This window comes from Seriola lalandi, unplaced genomic scaffold (genome assembly GCF_002814215.2).
Source record: "Seriola lalandi dorsalis isolate HSWRI2012SDOR001 ecotype SW California unplaced genomic scaffold, Sedor1 jcf7180002054656, whole genome shotgun sequence".
Classification (NCBI taxonomy): Eukaryota; Metazoa; Chordata; class Actinopteri; order Carangiformes; family Carangidae; genus Seriola; species Seriola lalandi.
The window spans coordinates 465,094-481,375 of record NW_019525209.1 but is presented as its reverse complement, the minus strand read 5'-3'; the positions used below and the strand labels follow the sequence as shown (position 1 = coordinate 481,375).

The 16,282-nt window shown below is 44.0% G+C and overlaps 1 protein-coding gene across 1 annotated transcript in view; it reads right to left on the bottom strand.

The window, feature by feature from the left end:
* Window positions 1–4,171: 4,171 nt before the first annotated feature.
* Window positions 4,172–16,282, bottom strand: part of cacna1ab (calcium channel, voltage-dependent, P/Q type, alpha 1A subunit, b) — a 96,264-nt gene continuing 84,153 nt past the window's right edge. The window contains exons 47-49 of the mRNA XM_087177806.1: window positions 8,180–8,381; window positions 5,911–6,149; window positions 4,172–5,172 (exon numbers count right to left, since the gene is read on the bottom strand). Of these exons, the coding sequence (XP_087033932.1) occupies window positions 4,444–5,172; window positions 5,911–6,149; window positions 8,180–8,381 (1,170 nt within the window). The 3' untranslated portion in view covers window positions 4,172–4,443. The remainder of the gene's footprint in view (window positions 5,173–5,910; window positions 6,150–8,179; window positions 8,382–16,282) is intronic.

The window sequence follows — 16,282 nt, the reverse complement described above, 5'->3', positions numbered from 1 at the left end:
GGGGGGGGGAGGGAGGGGTCAACATTACGACGTCTGACGCCATGCCAGGTAAAACCATACAATAACTCAATCCGAGGCCTGCTTGTTTCGTAGCTGACTCTTCCCTACATTGTCTAACTATCTAGCTACCTAACTCTAGAGGGACCTGAGAAGTAAGCAAACTGCTTTGCACCTCCGTAAACCTCTCACTACACCGCCTGAAACTGGACCCAGGATCAACCCCCCCCCAGGGATGGACACAAAATGGCGCCCTTGTGCCACGCCTAACAGGGGAGGTGAAGCCAAGAGGGCTAGCTTGCTAGCAGCATCCGGTAACAATGACCATTTGAGTCTTTTAAAAAAGTCAAAACCACAAGGCTCTCTGTGGATCTCTTTTGATTTTTGGCAACCTTTGCAAAAAATCTGAATGTTTGAATGGGAGCTTTTAAGCGACTTAAGCCCAAACCGGATGTGATATTGATTTTCTTATGTCAAGTTTAGCCTCTTGGCCGTTTCCTCGCCATGGCCCAGTCTCTAAATCACCGCTCTCCCTGTTTGTATGCTAGCACGGGAGCCGGTCGGGACTCGACTTTTAAGGCGTAGTGTGGTTGATCTCATCTACTACAGAGGGGTAAGGAGGTGACGGACGGGAGCGGCTGTGGGCGAGGAAGATTAAGGTTGGGAGTAGGAAGGGTGGGGTGGGGTGGGGTGACGAATGTGACTCTGATACAGAAGGCACTGTGGCTCTGTAGGGGGGTTTTTGGGGAAGCTTCCCCGCCTGCTGTAACCTCTCAAGAAGGGAGATGAAAGCAGAGGGGTTTCAGGTTTGCGCCCCTCGACTCCTGCCAAACAAATAAGACAATCAACAAAAAAACGAATCCCCCTATCCCCCCATTATCACTATGCTATGCTCAACTACTAGGCCTGGAGGCAACACGTTTCAGGAGAGGAGAGAAAGATGAGGAGGGAAAAGGAATCAGCCAGAGGAGTAAGGAGGTGGGGTAAAAAGACAGTGACAGAGGGCCATGAAAGAAAGGGGTTTCATTGTGGGTGCGATGTCAAGTGACGTGTGCAAAAGTGGTGTCGATCTTCGCATTTTCTCAGATCCGAGTGCTCCAGTTTTCATTAATCCGTTTTTTTTTTTTGTTTTTGTTTGTTTTTTTTTTACAGTACCACAGCGTTGCAGTTCACTCCTCGGAAATAATACGATGAGGATGCTTATGAGGTCTGCATAGAGTCAAAACGTGTGAACTGGGGTTTGTTTTCTGGCTTCTGCGACTGCGAAGGAACAGTGCCGAGGTTTCAAGAGTAGCTAGATCGTCGACCGTGTCATGAGCATGAACGGTATGCAAAATAAATAAATATCTGAAACTCTTATTATACTCTGTCTGTTATCTATAACTACATCTACGGTATTATATCTAGATTTATCTGTAGGTTATCATCTATATTTATCTATACTTTATCATCTTGTCCTAGAGTTATTGAATAGTCAATAATTGATGTCCCTCATAACAATAAGGATGAAATTATTAGTCCTAAGTGTTTCTCTCCTGTAATGCCTTTAGTGTCCTCAGTGTCACTCTCTGGCAAGCTGAAAGAACAGATGTTAAAGTAAATGGACAGAAGAAGAAAAATGAGGACAGAGAGGTCGGCGGATACTGAAGCGGGTTTTGGCAGAGGAGGTTTCAGCTTTGCTACAACCTCACGTGATTGGATCGGTGATTTGGTGACTGTTCTCTGGTTATCCAGACCTGAGAGAAGGGGTTGGAGGGGGGGTGGGGTGGGGGGTCAGCATTGGCACAGACAGGCAGACGGGAGGACGAACTGGCAAAACGGACAGATATGGCGTCTCCCAGGCTACATCCTACATTTCCGGACTGGGACTAGACTTTGTCTGCGTGTCTTTAAGAACAAGGTTTAAAGAGGAGGTTACACTCCAGGTCTAGAAACCAGGATGTGGCCCGGAGGCTGTCCTGTAGAGGGGGAAGGCAGGGTGGATTAATGTGTGCTGATAACTGCCCCCTGGTGGCAAATAAAAGAAAACACCACCACCTAATATTCACTCACACTAACACTGTACCATCAATACTGTGCTGTCACTGCTGGCAACCGCTCTCATTACAGACTACAGAGCCAAACAGAGGGGGAAAACGATTGAGATTTGTAGTTGTTTTTTTTTTGGCTGCAAGTGGAAGAATTCAACCTTGGTAGAACTTGAACCTCTGTAAAAACAGGCTTGTCTGAAACCTCTGCAGTGTAAAAATAACTGTGGAGGTTTCTCCTCCTCCTCCTCTACATTCTCAATAAACTGAAATACCCCAGGCTCTGAACATGAATTCTTGATCTTTGGGTTGGCTTGACGAGAGTACTGACCCCATGAATCATTGCAAGTCAGGGACTGAGACTCCCCTGACCTCCACACCTCCACCGTTCTGAAGAGAGAGTGTATCTTAAGAGTTGCGTTACAACACGCAATGCTGCAAAGTGAATGTTTCCCAAGCCGTCATTGCCCCGAAACGTTGCAGGAAGGCATCAGGAACCCGGTAAACGTCATTAAACGGGGGGGGGGGGGGAATAAAAACATAAAGGATGTAAACAAGATGGACATAGCATAGCCTACTTGAACTCCAAAGAACATGACAACAAATCTACAGCAACAGTTCTATCAATCAGTCAATCATCATCATCAGTAACATCATCATCATTGTCATCGTCATTTTGCATTGACATTGATATCATTATTCATAAGACTATCATCATTAACAATAATAAATCAAGTGTGGTAGAAGTCCGCTCCTCTCCACTCTTTCTCCCTCGTTTCTCAGGGTACGACAGGAAACTTTTTAGTGATCCTGCAGCGTTTCCCGTCTTTTAACAGGTCGTAGAAACGCAGCTTCTGAGCGGCATCGGCGGGAAAACTGAGACGAACAAATTAGCCGACGGTTCGAAGCCCGTTTCGGTTCAAAATCGGAAACGAAAATTACGTCTGAGAGAGTAAGAGAGAGAGAGAGAGAGTCTGAAAGAAGAGGACTTCTTTTGTAAACCTAAATGCAAAGTTTCCTATAAAGCCCCCCAGGTCCCACCCACACCAGTTAGATTTCCTCTCTAGTATGTATTTAATCAATCATGCAGGTTTCCATCAAATTTTGGACTCCGAAAAACATCAAAGGAGGCTGAGCGAATGCAACAGAAGAACCAAGCTCCAATGTCCGAAGAAGAACAAGAAGGAGAAGTAATCGATAGAAGAAATACTGAAGAAATTAGTCTTTTTCCCCATCCCTCCTTTCCTCTCCTCCGCCCCGTTCAACCGTGTGATGTCATTTCCTCTCGGGTCGTCCGTCGCCGTGCGCTTGAGACGAGTAACCGAGGAGGAAGGGGCTTTTTTTTTTTTTTTTTTTTAAAGTGTCCGACTCCCTTCTCTAGTTAACTGAGCTCGCCCCCCTGTAGCGCACTCGAAAACAGGAAGTGAGCCCACACCGTACCCCGCCCCCCTCCACTACCACCGCCGCCATCGCCGCCAGACAGGAAGTGATGTCACACCAGTTCCGTCAGCATTAAGTGAGTCTTTAACAGTAAACAGAGATGATAAAACTCATCAAATATCAGCCAGCGCTGAGATTGGCTGGTTTTTGCAGTATAGGCGGAGCTTCCTGGTTCTGTCCCTTGGAAAGGAAAAAGGTTAAAGATAAAGTGGTTGTTCTCCCTTTTTTTCTTTTCATTGTTTGTCATTTAAAGTTTCATTTTGTTCTTCATTGTTCAAGTTTGATTTTCTGGAGGCATAGCTTGGCATGTAAGGGTTAGGGGGTCCTGGCTTTTTGTTTATTTATTTTTCTTTAAACATATCTGTCGAGGAGCAGAGTCAAAGCGGTGGGCTCTGCGTTTCCAACTCATTTTCAGGCTATTACATTAGCAAAGTGGCCGGCGCACATCTGATGAAACTAACCAATCACGCGTCAGTCTGGGAGAAGTGCATTTAGGCCTCGTAAACTGCAGTGATCATGGCCATTTTTTTTTTTTTTTTTACAGCAACATGCTCCTTCCTTGTTTTCCTGTTCCCACACCTCTCTCTTCCTCCTGCAGCCTGGCCTTCCTGATCAAGCAGAGAATTCTGGGAAATGTAGTTCTGAGACTGAGAGAGAGGCAGAGGTAAACTGTGCCCGGGGCGTGCCTTCCTTATCTTAGCTGTCTCTTTTTCATTTTATCCATGTGCTGCTCTGTCACTGATTTGAGTCTTACACAAAATGTGTAAAAGGCTATTGCAGCACCATCACCCCCTCCCCTCTGCCCCTTCCTCTCATTTAGAGTCCGAAGGGTGAAGGTAGAGGGTTTAGAGGGCGTCCGACCCCCCCATCATTTCCGCCACCACTGCTTTATTAAAAGTCTACATATCCAAGGCCAGAGCACTGGAGGCTGCTGTTCTTCTTCTCCTCTCCTGCCCTTATCCCTCGCTCCTCATGGTTGCTAGCACCAGTCATCTTCGTCCGTCTCACTATAAGGTTCATGCAGGCCCTTGCGGGGCCCTCTGGCATGGGGGGGACGGTGGTGCGGGTGGGGGGGTGCCCCCGGTGGTCCCCGTCGATGCGGGGAAGGTGAGGATGAGCGGTAGCCATTGGGTACCCTACGTGGATGCGGGTGAGGGGGCGGAGGGGGCCCATGGCGGGCAGTCCTAGGTGAGCGTGGGTGTGGGTGAGGGTTTCCCCCATGTGGGTGTGGGTTGCCATGGGAGAGGCTTTGCTCGTAGGCAGGCGGCTCGTGGTGCCGCTCGTACTCGTAATCATGCTCGTAGAAGGGCCCGTCGCCCTCCAGGCTGTCACCAGGCGGAGGCCCGCTCCAGCGGCCTCGGTGAGGGGACCTAGGTGAGCCGTGGAGGGGCGAGCGTGGGGACTGGTGCCTAGGGGAGCGTGGCGAACCGTGCCGGGATGAGGAGCCCCCGTGGTGGGGAGAGGCATGGCGTGACGGGGGCCGGTGGTGGTAGCCTCTGTCGTGATCTGGTGGGGAGAAGTGTCGGGGGGAGGGCGAGCGCAGACGGCCCGGCCCCGGGGGGCCGTAGCTGGGCTTGCGAACGGCGGGGGAGTAGGTGACATGTGGACGGGGGACAGCAGGGGTCTGGGGCAGCTGGCGACGACCTCTCCGTGGAGTGCTGGTCCCCGAGGTGGAGGGGACCGGGCTGCCGCTCACCGAACTACTGCCCTACAGCAAAATGTAAACAAGGAAAATCAAAACGCACCACAACAACAACAACAGAGACCAGCATAGAGCAGAGTGGTGGTGGTGAGATAGATAGATAGATAGATAGAAAGATAGATAGATAAACACCATTGAAAATCATTCAAAAACGCAGTGATGAGGCAAAAAATTGACACCAAGAAGCCACATGTCACATTGAAGAAAAATGGACAGAGAGAGAAACAGTGACAAAGAAAAAAGCATAACACAACAAAAAAGAGAGATTGATATCCATAAGTAAGTGTATGTGAAATAAACATGTGTGAACTGTTACTGGATAATAGAACAGCTGCTCGGGTGGGAGAAGGATCACTTCAGAAATAATGAACCAAATAATTCACTCAGGTGCGCTCGGATCAAAACGTATAAAATCCAGATCAATGACAAACACAGCTCATTTGATTTTATCAATAGTGATGATACCCACAAAAGCCTAACCTATAATGACAGACTGAGTATAATATAACTAGGTACAACGTGAAGTACCATCATCAGCACTGAAGTATCTATAATGACAGTACAGAACATCTTCAAGGCTACTCGGGCTCTTATCCAACCTGTGTCGAGTAAAAAGCTTCATATATTCTACAAACGTGGAACTTAACAAGAAAGAAGAGGGAAAAACAAAGTGGGGCAGTATTGGGAAACTGCCCCAAATATTTTATGACCCTTGGCGTTAATCTTGGTGCCTTTGGAGCCCACCTGTCTGTGACCTCGTCCGTCAGGCCCCTCGCTGGGTGACCGGGACCAGTGGCGGTCGTGGGGGTGCCTGTGAGGGTAGTCGTGACGGTCGGGGCCGTAGCGCTCCTTGTCCATGGAGCTGTGGTGATGGTGGTGGTGGTGATGGTGGCGGCGGTCCTTGGTCCGTCCGCGGTCCCGTTCGCGCTCCTTGGGCGGAAGGTCACCTGACTGTGTGGTGGTGCTGAGGTCTGTGCCCAGCCCTAGCAAGGAGTAGTCTCAGTTTACATTTGTAAAGGCAAAGTAACTCAAAAATTAAGATTACTACATCTCCTGCAAGTTAGTGGAGAGGATAAAAGATTGAAGTCGAAAGCAATTTAAGTGACATCGAGCTACAACAAGTAGCAGAGGCAAAAGACATTTACATTAAAAACAGGAGAAGAAAGAAACAAGACTAGTCCGAGTTTGGTCAATATGTGAAATTGAGGACATAGTTGAAAACTGTTGTGGAACCACTGTAAATAATACTTTCAGTGGAAGAGTAGCTAAAGCCTGTTAGTCGCTAAATGTCGCTTGATCATGTAATGTGCTAACTAGCATATCCATGATGTCACTGCATCTTATTAGCATTCATCCTAGTGTTAGCTGTTTTTGCTCTTTATCTGTTTGCCTTTCTCCTACTGTCTGCGCTCACATATGTACAGACGGTACTGACGACTCTCTTCCACAGAACGTAGCGAAGGTTTGTCCAAAAAGTCGCTAGAATTGTCGCTATGTGCTTTTGTTTTTTCCTTTTTTTTTTTAAAAAGAAAGAAAATGAAAACTGTTGTGGATCTGTTGTAATAGCCCTCTAATGATGTGATAAAAAATGTTTTGAGTCAAGCCATTTTGAAAGAACAACAGCCAATTGGAAACGTCCAACACTCAGCTGACCAGTGGTGCAACTTCGTCACTCAGTCAGTCACTCAGTCAGTCAGTCACTGGCTGGTCCAGTCAAAAAATAAAGGCCTATAGCAAAACTCCACTACACAGGTGCAGTTAAATGTAGAGCAAGGCGCAAATAAGTTAAAACGCCATCTTCACTATGGGGCCTGGGAAGCGGAGAAGAGGACTCTCGATCAGATTAGAGAGCTCTCCAATTATAAAGGGGATTTAAAGTTTAACTGTGGCAGCCTTGTTGGATTAGTTTTACAGCTGAAGCATGCAATTTGCACACGCAAATGAGTGATGAAGTGAGCTATCTGCTTGCACAATGTTCTTTTCAAGGGCTTCTTTGTGCCAAGACTCACTTGCATAAAATTTTGTGAATGTGACGACAAGTCTTCTCTCGTACCTCAGTAATTGTACAGATCGCTCTTAATTACCTCAACAACCGCCACTGAGTTGGAGCTTGACCAAGCTCCGAGGCAGCCCTGCACACCGCAGCTGTGTCCATGTTAAAGACACTGTGACATTTCATCATCACTACATGTCTAATGCCAGTGTGTTCACTGTAAAATCAGGGAAGTTATGGCTGTGATACATAAGTCAAACTCACATAATAGTCTGTCCGTATATAAAGATGTATGTGGCCTGACTCCGCCTAACTCTCGGCTAATCCAAAAACGGGCAAAGAGGTGGGGCTATAAATAATATATACATGCAGTTGTCATGAAGGAGGAAATCAGTTAAAGAGACCCAAACTGTTACTTAAGTTGGACATTTTAACACAGGAGTCTGAAGGGATTGACTCGCTTTTGGAGCCAGCCCCAAGTGGTCATTCGAGGAACTGCAGGTTTTGGGCAGTTGGCATTTCTTATTAGTCAATGTTTTGTGCAGTTTGTGCAGATTTAGTAGGAGAAGAAGAATTTAGCAGGAACTTGTGCTCTGGCAAACACGGCTCATAGAAAAAACATTAGGGGGGCCATCTCTTCCTGAAATCAGCTGAAGGACAAAAATACTGTGTGTAGCATTTGAATAATCTCTGACTTTTATGGCCCCAGTGCTACTGTCAAAGAACATTATAGCAGACACAGTAAAATATCACATGATAATACAAACGCTAGCATGTTAAAATGCTAACAGGATAACTATAATGTTTAGCATTAGCAACCGTGCTCAGTGTGAGTGTCACATTATGTAATTTTTCACGCTAATTTAAACACTAGCATGTAAATAAATCCACAGTTAGCAAGCTAACAGTGTTTCCTTCACAGCGATCCATCCAATAGTTGTTTTAAATGTTACTCTGGTCTCATTGTCCTACAGACACACCACCTATCTGCATGTAAAATGACGGCTCTGAGTGGCTCACCCGTGTCTGCATCGGTGTATCTGGTCAGGGAGCGCTGCGAGGTGCGATGACTCCTGTCCCTGTGCCTGCGTCCTCCTCCGTGCCTCCCCTCCTCGGACACCACCCTCTCCAGGGAGTAGTCGTCCAGCCTCACGCCCCGGCCCGTGCGCCCGTGGACCAGGCTGGAGGTGGAGCGACGCATCGGACTGGTGTCGGTGATGGTCTGTGAGAAGGAAGGAGAGAGCAGAGAAGGAAGTACAGACAGGGAGAAGGACAGACAGAGAACGTAAGGGAGGAGAGGAAGTGAAAAGATGAGGAGAAAATGAGAAAAGAGATAAAAAAAAATAGTGGGGGAGAGAGAAACACAGAGGAGAAAAACAGTGAGATTTAATGCATCCTCTCTCAAAACTCACTTTGTTGACTTTTACTGAGCGTGAGACACAGCTACAGAGCTGCATACAGTATGTTTGACTGTCAGTATATTTGCCTATTGAATGATGATATCTGACTTGGGTCAAACAGCAGGACCAAATAACTGGTTTAGGTTTAGGTGGGTGGTGGTTAACCACACTTGGACAATTCAGGTTTTTTACAGGTTGCATGTGTTGTAATTAAAAAACAAACATGAACACTTTCTGTTGTGTTGTCCCATGTGGCGACCTGCACCCATCTGAAACTGAAAGCAAGACACTAAGATGGTCTCTGAGCTATCAGCTTATGGTATTTGCATTTACATGGCTTGACCTATAGCACCTGAAGTCCCTGACGTCTTGGTCTTTTTACAAGCACATGCTTCTCCACCAAAACATGGAGGAATGAAACAGATAAACAGGGAACTGACAGGGAGAGAAGAAAGGGGCAGAGAAGACAGAGCAAGCATGAAGGAGGGCTGTAGAGACCATGCCTCACATGCACAAGGAGCCTACTGGATTTTTTACCCATCGGCAGCCATATTTCAGTTACCACCACACTCAGGTTTGGGAGCCAGATTGTTTGTCTTCGACTTCTTGCGTTGGTCATTTATGTCTCATGTACGGACCATTTCCCAACACAGAGTTTGACGTAAATCAAATATGGCAGCCATATGGATAAAAAAAGTTAAACTGACATTCAATAACCTTAGAGCCTGGTCAAAATGCTCTGCGAGAACCCAACAGGAAAATCCTACAGAACTGATTATTCCTTTCATGCTAATATCTTATGATTTAAAATCAGGATCGTGACCTGAATTGATGAAGAGTCTCTAATCATGATGATTAGGTGACATAAGTGATATGTTAGAGATATTCACTGTTGGCCTTGTTGGCTTTTAAAATAGTAAAGGTGGTAAAATGTAGAATCAACAGGATATTCTGGGGAGCAAGTAAAAAAAAAAAAAAAGTTACAGTAACTTCCTATTCTGTATATTCTATATAAATGTATTTGACTGTGTGTATGTGTATAGAAATTTAATACATGAAAGCAGTGTACTTGCTCCAGTATTATTCATCATTTAGAGTGTTTGCTTGTATAATGGAACTGGCTCCAGTTAAAGGTCCCATATAGTATAAAGGTAGATGTCCATGTGTCATTTTGATTATAAAGCAGGTCTAGGTTCAATATTACTAATGTGAAAGTATTAAAGCGCTCAGTCCACAGAGAAACGCCGCAGCCTGTATTCAGAAACTGAGCCTTAAAATGAGCCGTCAGGACTTCTGTAACTTTGTGATGTCACAATTATACACTCCCAGCCCTGCCCACCTGAACCCATTATCCAAGCCTTGTAGGATTTGGTTTCTCTGAGTGTTTTAGCTGAAATTTTTATTTTTATTCGATCACTCAGAAAAAAGTCAAACAATCAGAAAAGAGGCTCAGAGCCTCCTCTCTTCTGATTGGCCCACCGACCTGTTGTTAGTAGAGCTCCAGAGAGAAGCCTGAGAGAGGAGATGTAGAACTACATAGATATGGTTTCAAAAATATATCTTCTTATGGATCGACACTTCAAATAAAACACAGGAGAAGTGTAAAATATGGGACCTTTAAAGTCTACTTTGTGTATTCCGGACTTGGTCTTGTGTGATTTTCCAGCTGGGTTTGTATCAGACTCTTCTGACCAGGACTGGACCTTGCTGACACTCTGGACCCCCGCCCCCCCTCCCCATAAAGATTGACATCGCCCTGACGACCACGCACATGTCAGTGTGCGAGCAGCAGGCCGGACACAGGCGAACACTAGAGGAGTCACCGTCCTGAGAGGAGCTGCACACAGACAGCAGTCTGTACACTCTCTGAGCAGCCTAACACAAGCCATGCACGCCCTGTGGGTAGCCGGCAGCACATGTACTACACATGTACACACACCTAATACGCTCTCACACACACACACGCACGCTCACGTTTGAAAAGGATGTGTTTCTTTTCACATTTTCTGGGTGCCTATTTTGGAATGACACATGTATGTTTCTTTTCAACATTAACGTTGACAACGAGTCTCCCTGCTCCATTTACTGTAACCTGTGAACAAATAAAGTTAAATATCAATGATGATGATGATTTTAAGAAAACTCCCGCCTATTCTCCGTTGTGTTGTTTGGGCTCTAGAGAGAGCAAAGACGGCATGTTTTAGATTCACTCATTATACTGGTGCTGACCTCTGAACTCAGTGTTGTTAGGATGTTTTCAGTCTGTTGTGTGACTCTGATATAAGATTTTAATTATATAGAAACTTTGACCCAAGAAATTCATCTCAAAGCGAAAGAACAGACAATTTAAACAAGTTAAATGACAAAAGAAGGAAGCAAGAGAGTAGTTATGATATTGCTCGTACTACTCCTTCTGCTCATGTTAATACTAATAGCATTAATGCACTACTTTTCCAGACAGAGTTTTATGTATAAGTATATATGAAGCTTATTTGGAGATAAGATTTATTTTATTTACTCATCTGTCTATTCATTTTTATATTCTAAGGCGCTTTACTGATATGTCTTTATATTTTATTATTATTTTCTGGACTGATTTCCTTTTAACGCCCTCCTTTTATTTGTTGTTATTTATTTTATTTCTACTTTTATTTCTGGTTTTATTCTCTTCCAAACATCTCCTCTCCTATAGCATTCTATTATTTCATCTTTACTTGTTTTTTTTTTAATACCCTGCCTTTTCTTTAAAGTTTTACTCACCTCCGTAAATGTCCTCTGTGTTACTATTTAATTACTTTATGTTTATCACTTTATGTTTAGTGCTATACAATTAAAGTCTGATTGATTGATTAAATATTAAACAGGAATAAAAGACTTAGACATTCATAAAATAACAGTAACATCAATGATCCTGGAGACTTGTGTGTTGGCTGCATTAACAAATAAGTTTTACATATTTGACATGAACAAACACTGAAAAGTGACAAACAATGATGTCATCCAACTGAAGACAGACAGAAGAGTTGAACATGACACAGCCAGTTGATGAGCGCTCCACTCGGCCTGTTTCTCCACCTCTCAGGCTCCTGAATGACTGCGTTTGGCTAAAGCACCCCCCCCCCCCTTGTGTGGGTACACGCCACCTCCTCTCCATCACATCATCACGGCGAGACTCAGCTCCGCGTCCACGTCATGCACCACTAATGACATGCCGGCACGCTGCCCAGTCCCCTGCACAGGCCAACAGTCGCACATCAGGCCACTCCATGCTTTTGTCATACACTGTTGACCCAGTCTGCAGCGATGCAACGGACTAAAACACACATGTAACACGCACGCACGCACGCACACACACGCGCACACATACTGCGTACAAGCAGAACTCCAGGGAAAGTCGTCACAGAGGACAAACAATGGAAAGCAGAGTGACCGCAACACGAGCAGACACGAGAGAGAGGGAGAGAGAGAGAGAGAGAGAGAGAGAGAGCTCAAAGAGGACAGATAGAGGGAGAGGTGATCAAACTAGATCTGAATACTGACAATTAGGGTGCAGTTGATTTAATATACTTGTAGTACCAGGGTGGGTGGGGTTTCACTGCATCAACACAACTCAGATGGTTTCTTGCAGAAAAGCAGCAAATTAACATCCAAGCTGTTTCATGTGACCTTCGAAGTAGAAGCACAACATATAAAAAAATATGGAATATATGTGTAAAAAAACAAATTTGTTCTTTTCTTTTTGGTTTTTATTGTCGTGTCTGATTGGTGTTTATCCGTGGCCTGTTTTAAGAGTTCATTCTGAACCATTGGTTATTTCATTTAAGACTTAATTAGTAGTTTGAATTGTTTCCCACGGTTTCATGGATTGATCAGTCACAACATTAAAACCAGTCACCTGTTTGATTGTTATGGCTGATCAGTGACGGTCTGATGTTGATTTGTGCAAAATGCATTCGATCATTGTCTCATGCCGTCTGTGTTCTGTGTGTTACTATCTGTGGATGAACACGGGATAAGAGGTGGAACTGAAAACGCACAGCTGACTGGGCAGCCATTGGTCTCCCCCAAATGTGTGACTGAGGGTTACAATACTGGCATGCAAACATCACATTCATGGCTACTGATAAAAATGCTAGTCCATGAAGAGTTTCAAAATGTAGTTTGATATAATGAAAACCCTGATGGGCGGTGTAGTGTTTGTGATAGAGAGTTGTATCTGAAAAAATGTATAGACAAGCAATCAGAGAGTCAATCTAGTGACTGACTGGCCCAGCTGACACCAACTTAACTGTCCCGCTGCAGGTCAAACCCACATGGTGCCTCGGGTCGGGTAAAAACAACCAGCAAACTACAATTTGGTGCAGATCCAGTTTGAAAAATGACAGAGAGACTGAAGACTTGAGAGAGAGAGAGAGAGAGAGAGAGAGAGAGAGAGAGAGAGAGAGAGAGAGAGAGAGAGAGGGGTGTACATACACTGAGGTTATTTCCGCGGGGCCTGTGTCTCCTCCGCTGCAGAGCAGGCAAACACAGAGATGATACGTAGAGCAGAGCAGTGTAGCACACACACATACACACGCACGCACACACACACGCACGCACACACACACACACACACGCACGCACATAGCATAGGCCCGACGTAGCATAGCCGCCGGGACAGAAGGAGAACAGAGGCAGCGAAAGAGACAGAAATGAATAAATGGATAGAAAGAAAGAGAAACAATGAAAGATAAGAGGATGAGAGGGAGGATAATGGGATTATTTTAAGGAGATAAATGTTTCGGGCGGGAAGGGAGAGAAAAATAGAAGGAGAGGGATGAGACAGATGTAGGATAAAAAACAAAGGAGGAGAAGAAAAGAAAGGATGAAAACGATAATAGAGAGGGGAAAAAAAGAGGGAAAAATGAGTGTGTGTTAAAGGGGAGGACAGAGAGGAGAAAGACAGAGAGAACCCAGTTAATTTAAAAAAGACCAGAGCACACACACATAAGAGCGAGGTGGGTGTGCCAGCGAGCGAGAGAGGACAGAGGACAATGTAAGATGCATGTGCACCCACACACACACACACACACACACACACACACACACACACACACACACACACACACACACACACACACTTACCGAAACAGCATGAACTCTCTGTAAGGCAGAGCAGTGTTAGAGGACAATAAGTAACAGTGTACAGACACACACATATATACTGTATACACAACACACACACCCACCCACACACACACACACAGGACATTTTCCACACTCCCACGACAGTCTGCCTTCCTTCATGTCCAGTTACGTCATAATTATTTTAACACGTGTAATTATCTCGAAGTAGCGTCTAATTATCTTAAAACCAAGACTTGGACAGATGACAGTGTTCACAACTACAGTGTTCAAACTCAGGTGAGGAAGTGCTTGTTTTAATGAGGGTGGAGCGCCAAATGGGTGGAGCTTGTGCAAACTTAAAGAGAACTGACTGTCCACTTTAATTAGTGTAAATTTAAACTGTTTGTTTTTTTAAATTTTAAACCAAAAATGAAAAACGAAAAAAAAAAAAATCAAATTGGAAGAAACAATCCAATTTTTTTTTTTCCTTTTTGAATCGAAGAATGAAGAAAGGTAGTCAGGTGTCACGGAAGTGAAGGTAAATATTTCAAAATAAAAGCCAAGAGGATAGTGTGGCTGTTCCATAAAAGTGTAAATTTATACAGGCAACAAATAACCAACACAGTTTGGGATTAGATCTGGAATATCTATGAATTTAAATTTTTTTTCTTTGAAGTCTGGTGTGTGTTGAATCCCTGTCTGAATACTCTACTTTACATTACATGTAGTTCTGGTTATTTTGCTCTTAATGTTTAAATAAATAACCTAAAAGCCGCAAATATGATAATAATCAATACCGCTTTGGCAGATTGATTTGTCCCATTGGGGTTGTTGTGTCGGCCACCAACAACAAACAACAGCTATAAAAAGTGAACATAAATATCTATCTGTACATACTATATTGCTGCAGTATGTTATTTATCTGTTATTTTTCTTTTGTAATTTTTTAGTATTTGATATTTTCATTTTGCATTTTTTTTGTAGTAGAATATTAACTTATTTGGTAACAAGGTGAAAGGGTGAACAATAATTTAGCACATGGCGACCTCTGCTGGTCACTTCAGACAACACTACCTGGGAAGGACCACACAGTGTATTTCCACATGTTAATCAATTAGGCTATTAATTTACACTACACAAGTAAATAATTAATCACACACTTTGGATAAAAAATATATTTCATGTTTTAAAGCAAAGAAATAAATAAAAACGAGATCTTTATCTATCTGTCTGGCCATTCCGTCCTCTGGGCTTTTATTTTGAAATATTTACCTTCAAACTCTTCTTCAATTCTACAAGGAAGAATTGGACTGTTTCTTCCAATTTGATGTTTTCTCATTTTTGGTTTAAAATGAAAAAACAAACGGACTGTCGACTCCCCGTGTGAAAAGACACATGTACTCTACAGAGTGCAGTCACAGCTACACTGCAGTCTGCGAGCGTTTGGAGAGTGAAGCATCTCTATCGTGTTTAAATGACACAATAACTACAATATGAGAGTAAAGTACTAAACATTAGCTTGAATTAAAGGACAAGTTAATGTAAATGTAAATAATGTTTAATTATCCAATGATAAGTTGCTCAAAGCAGTACAAGCTGCAAGAGTTTACACATAACATTTTCTCCTAAATGTTCTGACTTACTATGTTTGGAACAAAAAATATTAAGACTAAAAAAAATGACACTAAAACCTTCTCCTGTCACAACCACAGTCCTCTTATATATCCTCCTACTGCTCATACAGAAACACTGAGTTACCAATGTACCAAAGTGAGAGCAACATGACTACAGATGCAGTGAGTATGGCCATGCTCGTGTGTGCATGAACGTATGTGTGTGTAACTGCAGCCAGAGGCTTCGTGCTAAAGTTTCCTGCATCGAAAATGAAGGACTTTTTTACTTTTTCTTCAGCTGCTGTTTCTTTCATAAAAAAAGTAAACAAGATTATTAATGAGAAAACACGTGATTTAGGGACTGAGGGGTTCAGTAGGTGGAGAACATGTTGGAACATGTAACGCTCGTGGATGTGACCCGGAAACGAAACGTCATCCCGTTAGGCCCAGTTCACACCTGGCTTTAAAATGTGTCTCCACCTGCGTCTCCAGTGATCAATTTTCTGCTCTATGAAAATAAACAAATAAGAGTTATTTTTAGCCAAATCTGACAGATGGGGCTGTTCTCAATGAGTTTGTGTGTGTAAGGGGGGGGGGGGCACGTAGGGGCTGGCGAATCATTGCGTGCACAGCTCCACAATGAAATAAAGTTTTATTCATTAGGAATAGTAAAATATTTTCGGCTCGTTATGAGACTGTGTTGCGACGTGTCAGACTCAGTTGAGGAGGCCGTCCTTCAACGTGGCCCGGGATGTGAATGTGGTCCGTTCGGGTGCGTTCACACCTGAACTTCGAGCTGTCCGCTTCTGACGGGATCACCTGAGACGGATGTTAATGCCAGGTCTGAACAGGGCCTTAGACCCTGGTTTCAGAGTCAGTGTGCAACTAATCAGGATTTTGCATTTAAAGCTTGTTTCTGAACCGGTCTCTGCTCGCTCTGAAAGCCTCGTGTCCAGATCTGTCTCGTGCTAATCTTCTACAGAAAGGTTGGGCTGGTATTTAAA